This window comes from Molossus molossus, unplaced genomic scaffold (genome assembly GCF_014108415.1).
Source record: "Molossus molossus isolate mMolMol1 unplaced genomic scaffold, mMolMol1.p scaffold_m16_p_16, whole genome shotgun sequence".
NCBI classification, from domain to species: domain Eukaryota; kingdom Metazoa; phylum Chordata; class Mammalia; order Chiroptera; family Molossidae; genus Molossus; species Molossus molossus.
The window spans coordinates 28,362,804-28,370,356 of record NW_023425351.1 but is presented as its reverse complement, the minus strand read 5'-3'; the positions used below and the strand labels follow the sequence as shown (position 1 = coordinate 28,370,356).

Sequence of the window (7,553 nt, the reverse complement as noted above, 5' to 3'; positions counted from 1 at the left end):
TCCCCTAACTAAATGACTAAATATACTGGGAGAAAACCTCTCTAAAGCCGGGGGGCGGGAGGGGTTGTGTGAAACATCCCCCAGGAGAAAGTCACGGCCTGGGAGACGAAGGTGGAACGATGCCTGAGTGATGAAGTCAGCCCCAGCCACCTGTTGTGGCACTTCAGGCTCCGAGCCCGGCGCATTTGTTCTGCTGGAGGAGCCGGCGGAGCGAGGCTGGCCCCGCGGCTTCTGCCCGCTCTGTCCTGGGCTGACTGCACATCTGTCTCCTTGCTCTTCGCTCAGCTTGGGAGCTTCAGGCTTTAGCGGAAGGACAAGTAACCCCCTAAATTCGATGCGAAGGCTCAAGGAGTAAAACCATACCCCAACTTGATAGAGTTTTAATTATTTTGTTGTTTAGATTTTATTTTTAATTACTTAGTGGGCAGTCACATGGTGCCTAGCCCATTGACTGGCACCCAGCAGGCACTCAATAGCTCTCCATTGGTGTCCACCTTCAAAATGAAGTCCACATCTCCAGAGCACATAGTGCAAAGGCCCTTCGAGTTCGGAAATCATGAGACCACACGCAGTTTTGCTGTTTCCTTGCAAAGCAGGGGATGGGGGGGCAGGGTGTTTAATTTTGGGTTGGCATGGGACAAGATAATTCTGGGTGCTGCATTGTCTTTTTTTTTTTTTTTTTTTTACTTTGTGCTGACTGAGCATTCTGCATCCAGGAGCACACTCTTTAATACACAATCTAAAACAACAATCGATTCCCTAGACTACAATTTATCTTATGCATTGTTACTAACCAAAAAAAAAAAAAAATCACGCATGGAACTCTCAAGATTAGAAAATAGCAGATACAACATCCTGTGGTGTATGGCGGGGAGTGGAGCCAGGGATTCTAACCAGGGATTTTGAGGCCATTTCTACTCACCAGCCTGGTGATTTGGGGTCCTTTATTTAATATCCGTCTCTGCGCTTTAGCTTCAAGTTCTGCAAAGTGAAGATAGCAACATTTAAGTTACAGATGTTTGAAAAGGAAATGAACTAGTATAGATGAAAGTGCTTTGAAGATCATAAATCGATGTCAGAGGAAAAGGGGGAGAAATATGAGAGGTAATTTTCTGATTGTTCGGTGTTTTGCGTTTACTCTTTTGTCGGGCAAGGCTTGGATATACAATCATACAATATGAGTGATGAACTTGGAAAATAAGAGTTCTGCTTTTCAGACTGGGAAAGAAACAGAGGTCGCGATCTCGGGGTTTCAAAGTGTGTGATCATCGCTAAGATCAGTTGGGGTGGGAGTGGGGTGGGGACCATCAAGGTCCCCTCCCTCACTCGCCCAACACACACACTTATCTCACACTGACCATCTAAGGATTCCTCGGGCCCGGGGCCCAAATCTCGGATTAGCAGAGACTTCCCCTTCCCCGCCCCCACCAGTAGGTCCCCTGCGCACAGAAAATCGGTCCCCACCCCTTCCACGCCCCCACCCCACCTCTTGCCCCCCCCTTTCCAACTCTCACTCTCTCTCTCTTTCTCTGCCGGGGGTGGTTTGTTCGGAGCAGTACAGATAAATAGTCCTGTCAAGCGGCACCGCTCGCGGTTGTGCGGGCCGACTTCTTGGCCGCGCTCTCCAGAGTCAGAGGCAGGGCTCACTCTTGCGGCTCCGCGCTGCGGCACCCAGAACTCAGGTCCTCCTCGGAGCTCGGCCGGGACCCCGCCTCTGTAAAGGAGCGGAAGGCGGAGGCCTCGAGACTGGCCTGGGGAAAGAAGGCGGGCGCGCGTGGGCGTGGGGAGCGCAGCGATGTCCACCGGCTCGGTGAGCGACTCCGAGGACATGGAGTTGCGGGAGCTGCAGGGGGGCTACCCGGTCCCTGCCTCCAAGAGGCCTCCCCTCCGGGGCGCCGAGCGCAGCTACATCTCGCCCAGTGACAATTCGTCGGCGGAGGAGGAAGACCCAGACGGCGAGGAGGAGCAGTGCGCCTTGGGCGCAGCGGGCGGCGCGGGCGGCTGCAAGAGAAAGCGGCCCCGCGCAGCTGGGGGCGGCGGCGGCAAGAAGCCCCTCCCGCCCAAGGGCTCGGCGGCCGAGTGCAAGCAGTCGCAGCGAAACGCGGCCAACGCCCGAGAGCGCGCCCGGATGCGCGTGCTGAGCAAAGCCTTCTCCAGGCTGAAGACCAGCCTGCCCTGGGTGCCCCCCGACACCAAGCTTTCCAAGCTGGACACGCTCCGGCTGGCTTCCAGCTACATTGCGCACCTGCGGCAGCTACTGCAGGAGGACCGCTACGAGAACGGCTACGTGCACCCGGTGAACCTGGTAGGGGCGCCGCGCTCGAGGCCCGGGGCGCAGGGCAGTGAGATGCCCGGGGCGCTCCTGGGAGCCAGGCAGAGTCAGCCCGCTGGGAAGAACCCGAAGGAAGGGTTCTGGTGCGGGTGGTGAGGAAGGCAGTTTAGTTTCTCCCAAATCACGGGAGGGGCCAGCCATCTTCCTGGAGAAGAACCACCCACCCTCTGTGTTTGCATCATTCTGGCCATTGTACGTGGTGCTTGGTCCAGTGACTGCTATTGGCTAATATCCTACTTACGGGTGAATCGGGGTTCCTTTGCAGAGTAAATGGCAAGTCTCCCTCTTGCAACCTTTTCCAGCTAAGAGTCTGACGGGTCTGATTGAACGAGCCCTACTTTCTGAAAAGGAGGGAAAGTCGATCGCTATTAAAAAGCCTTTGGATTTTTAAAAATATTTGCAGAATAGCAGAGGGTTCCCCCAAAGGGATCTGTCTGGAAAGTCCCTCTCTGACCTGCCAACTCTTCCGGCTTAAGAGCAGAGGGGTGTGTGTGTGTGTGTGTGTGTGTGTGTGTGTGTGTGTGTTGGGGGGAAGAGAATTATACGACAAAATCCCCAACTCTTTCAAGTTTCACCGAATGATGGTGAGGACACAGTCCAGAGGAAGCATGGATGGACCCCCGTTACGTCTCACGCAATCAAAATCCAGTAGGATTTAAATTCTAATTTAGAAAGAAGACAGGCAAATTTCCGGAACACGGAAAGAGTCTGAGCTACTCAGAACCAGGAGTATCACAGGGTCCACTTAGTTGAGCGGTTTCGGTTTGAGATAATCGTTTCTACTCTTATATCTGACGCTTTTTTTAAATTTTACAGACGTGGCCGTTTGTGGTCTCGGGGCGACCCGACTCTGACACCAAAGAAGTTTCCGCTGCCGGCAGACTCTGTGGGACCACCGCTTAGATCGAACCTGAACTCACTCGATGGACTGCTGGTTGAGCGCCTGTGTTTGGGGGCCACGGAGAAATGGGAGACTGAGTGAGAACCCCTGGAAAATGGGAAGCAAGTTCCATTGGATTCTCCTAGACACCCCCACCCCGAACTTTAAACACGACAGGTGGCGGGAGTGGGGGCAAAGCCCGAGGGTCGGCGGCGTGGCTGTCGTCGCGGGGCGCCCCCGGCTACGGCCACCGCAGATCTGGGCGACCACACTTCGTCTCTTCAGCAAGAGAATGCTTTGGTGTCCGGAGCGGACCCAGATCCAATCCCGGGCTTTAGTAGTGGAGACTAACCTCCACGCTGCCTTCAGAGCCCCGAGCCGAACCGCCTCGGGTCAGTTTCCGAGCTGAGCCAAGATACAGATACATTACTCGTGATGACACGACCCTGCACAGCCAGGACCTTCAAGGCTAGGCGGGTTAGGACGCTCTCTCCGGGACAATCTGCTTCAAAGACAAGAGTCTTCACGTGAGACCCTCATCGGGCAGGTTTTGAAGTTGCAAAGAGAGGACAATGAATACCTGGGTGGGGTGTGCCAAAGGGCAGCGCCCTCCAAGGCGGACCTGGCGGGGCGGAGGCTCACTCCGCTGCTCCGGAATTGGGGGTGGCGCTCAAGCTGAGACAGCCCGAGTCGGGTTTGCCCTAAGCTCTCCCGGCCTTTCGGCCTCCTTGCTGCGGGCAGACCCCCCCTCCCCCACCTCGTCCTGCTGGCTGTAGCCCCATCCTAACCAGGCTTCGGCCTACCCGGTCCCCTCCTAGGGGTGAGTCACCCCGCCCCACCTCCCCAGGCTCCGTCTCATCCGGCTTCCCTCTACTCCCTCCTCCCACACCTCCTGGCAGAGCACCCTTCGACTCCCCAGACTGTCCCCACCTCCCCTCCACCCCATCCCCAGCTCCGCCAGTATTGGTCACTCCTCCTGCAACGCAGTCTCCCTCGCCCACGTTTTTCTTCCCTCAGGGCCACTGAGCCTGTTCGGAACCTAGTGACCCTGCTCAGGGGTAACAAACCACTGCTGGAGGCTGCACTGCCACAGTTAATTAGCAAATGTAAATAAATTTATTTTTTTATGAATAATAAAACGTATTGTGAAAAGTGAGTGCCCTGGGCTTGTTAGAATGTGGTCTTTGTTGCCCTGTACTGAGTCTGGTCTGGAAGTTAACTTAAAGATGCCCTCCCGGCTCTGGACCTGGTCCGCAGAGTGGTGGTGATCACGTTTCGTTCACTGCATTTCCCACTGTAACTCTTTGGTTTCTGATTCTGTTTCTTCTGGAGGTGAGGGTTGCTGGCAGGCAAGATTTGGAGGCTTATGAGGCCCTAAAAGTCTTCTGGGGCCATGGGCATGTTGAAAGGTATATGCTCTTTAAAATAATATGGATGCCCATCTCTCTTACACACACACACACTCACACACTCTCACACACTTTCTCCAGCCTGAAACACTCAAGAACCCCATAGAGCCCACACACACGGGAGTGTGTGTGTGTGTGTGTGGGGGGGGGGTTCTTAGTCTCTTAGTCTAATTGCAAACTAAAACTATAACACACGACACCAATTTGTATTCCAGTAGAATTTTCTTTTTTTAAAAAAAATAATGTTTATATAGCATTTTTCACGTACACTATCTCATTATCCTTGTTATTGCTTTCCATTTTCATTGCGATTTTTGCAGGAGGTGGTAACTTGGGAAACCCACCATACACTTTTAAAAAAAAATACTGGGCCTTTGAAAGCAACATTCTTTTTGTAGAACATTTAGAAAAGAGTGAAGGATAAAACTGTCTAAATAATTGCTCAGTTTGAGGAGGGTATCCTTTGTTTTATAAAATTGATATCAAATTTGAAGTCAGTTTTCTTGACCAGGCTGAAGTGTAGCAGGTGAGAGAGAGGTGACTTCCTGTCGTGAACTAAACTAATTCAGAACTCTGGGAAACAGCTTTCTGACACCATTTTCTTGGGCTTTTGTTTATACCCAGGAAGATAACAGCCCTCTCACTCCAGTTCTCATCCTCTAAAGCTGGGCTCGGGGTTTACATTCATCAGTTTCTGTGGCATCAGGGGCTGTCTGGAAAACAAAAACAAAACAACTCAGGAGTAGCTCATGACAGGAGACCCTAGCTTAGTCCAAGGCACTGTGGCCCTAAGTTCTGGGTGGCTCCCTTCTTGGCGGTGGGGTGTCTGCTGGAGGTGGAGGGGTGTCTCTTAGTCAAGGTCTTTTCCAAAGCTTCCAGCAAATGAGGTGCTGTCTGAGGCGGAGGCAGCACAGGGACATGGTAAGATGAGCCTGAATGTCTACAGAACCCAGCACGAAATCCAAGCTCTGCTGCCACACAGACTAGTGCCCACCGCGTGCAAACCCAGTTTCTGTTTCCTCATCTGACAATAGAGTGATAACAGTGCCCACCTGGGAAAGATGGTTGTCAGGGAAGAATGTGCTAACAATATTTAAGCCACCCTTCCAACACGCAGTAAGCAGCACCCTAAGTGCTGATGGCTGGAGGGAAAGGGGGGCATGCTTTGGCACAGGGGGACATTTCAAACAGGTAGGACATTTCAGGAATCCAGCCTCAGGTGGAGTCCTGCTTTGAGATGCCTGGATTACAGCTGTACCAGAGAAGTGTCTCACGGAGCAGAAACAGCAAAAGAACCGACGCGCTATATTTGTACTGAATACAGATAAGAACAAGAATTTGAATAGACAAGGAAATATTAAGGCAAATTCTCATAAATAAAATAAAATATTTAAAATATTTGTTCCTAGAAATATATTCTCTCAGTATACACTTCAGCGGTAAACTCTGATTTTCTGCACCCCCCCCACACACACATTAAGGTGGTACTTTTCACTGACTCATAAGTACAATGTTGTAACCTGTAAGCTCATTGTTATTGCTACTTTATAATCTTGTAATTTATGGAGAAGAAAAATCTTTCTCAAGAATTGTTTGCTTCACGTTTTCTGTAAAAAGTCCACAGCCAAGAATTATGTTTTTTTAAAAAACGAAGAAAGAGACCCACTTCTAGTAAGTCCCATTGACTAGTGTAAATTGCCAAAGCTTCTCTGCAGATGTTTCCGTTAGGAGAGGACTTAAGCACGTTGGACCAGTCTTTGTTTTTTTAAATTACAGGTTACAGTCAATATTATTTTGTGTAAGTTTCCGGTGTACAGCACAGTGGTTAGATAAGCACATACTTGACAAGTGCCCTCTCCCCGCTGTTATTTCCAGTACCCACCTGGCCCTGTACATAGTTGTTGCAATGTTATTGACTGTATTCCCTACGCTGTACTTTACATCCCTGTGGCTATTTTGTAACCACCAGTCAGTACTCCTTAGTCCCTTCACCTTTTTCACCCAGTCCCCTTAGATCAGTCTTTTCCTGCTCTACCATGACTATCCTGTGATCTGGGTGGTAGAAATGCACCCTAAAGCCTTCCTTACTTTTTTTCCTTCATCATTTTTCTTTAGGAATTAGGGTTAGAGAAATAGAAATTGGGGCTGGGGGACAGTGGGGTTAAGAGAAAAAGAGAAGTCAGCCTGTGTTTAGGTGTGTCTCAATTTGATTATACCGACATTAGGGAACAGTGGAGGGTGTGAGGAGTCTAAGAAATACAATGTAAAAAGTACTGAACAACAAATAAAATGAGTAAATTGAAAAATACTCCTCAGGGGGCTTTTTGAGGAACCAAAGCCTTATTATCGGTGATACTGACTCAGTAAAAAAAAACAAAACAAAAATCCCCTTTCACAGGCTCTTCCTCAGATGAATATTTGAAAAGAAATGCTTTCGGCACTGTAATTTTGAAACATTTGGGCGTTCCTCTTGGTGGTGGATGTTGAGTTGGTTTTGAGCATATTCTTCTGTTCTGGGCCTCACGTTACAACTCTCCTCTAGCTCTGGCTCTTTCAGGAGCCAGTGAGACCGGGGTCATTGCAATTTACAAAGCAATTTTATTTTACAGCCACAGTCCCTGTCCCCTCCCCCCCCCCCACCATGCCACATAATAAATGTTTCATACATTAAAAAAAAAAAAAGACACCTTCTCGCTATTAAAAAAAGATCTAAGTGGAACACGTCCTAAATGGTTTGGGCTAATGTTTGTTTTTTTGGGGGGGTGGGGTGGGGGGTGGGGAGATTAAAACAATAGCCAAGAAAGTCATTTTTGTAGTTTTTGGAAGGTCAACTAACAGGGGAATTCATGACTGACTTCTCACTGCTAATCTCCAGGAAAATTCACTAGGTGGTCTGCAGTGGCTCCCTGTGGACCTGAGCATCGGCTCCTCT

The 7,553-nt window shown here is 50.1% G+C and overlaps 1 protein-coding gene across 1 annotated transcript; it reads left to right on the top strand.

Annotated features, from left to right (window-relative positions):
* The first annotated feature begins 1,645 nt into the window (after positions 1-1,645).
* On the top strand, positions 1,646-3,924 carry MSC (musculin). The gene is made up of 2 exons (XM_036264206.1): positions 1,646-2,305; positions 3,149-3,924. The coding sequence occupies exons 1-2, from the start codon at positions 1,796-1,798 to the stop codon at positions 3,233-3,235; spliced, it is 597 nt and encodes a 198-aa protein (XP_036120099.1). The 5' UTR covers positions 1,646-1,795; the 3' UTR covers positions 3,236-3,924.
* Positions 3,925-7,553: the final 3,629 nt, after the last annotated feature.

Excerpts from the sequence above, each read along its gene's own strand:
- MSC (XM_036264206.1), top strand. The coding sequence starts at position 1,796 with ATGTCCACCGGCTCGGTGAGCGACTCCGAGGACATGGAGTTGCGGGAG. Across the intron at positions 2,306-3,148 it reads ACGTGCACCCGGTGAACCTG|ACGTGGCCGTTTGTGGTCTC; the intron begins GTAGGGGCGCCG and ends TAAATTTTACAG.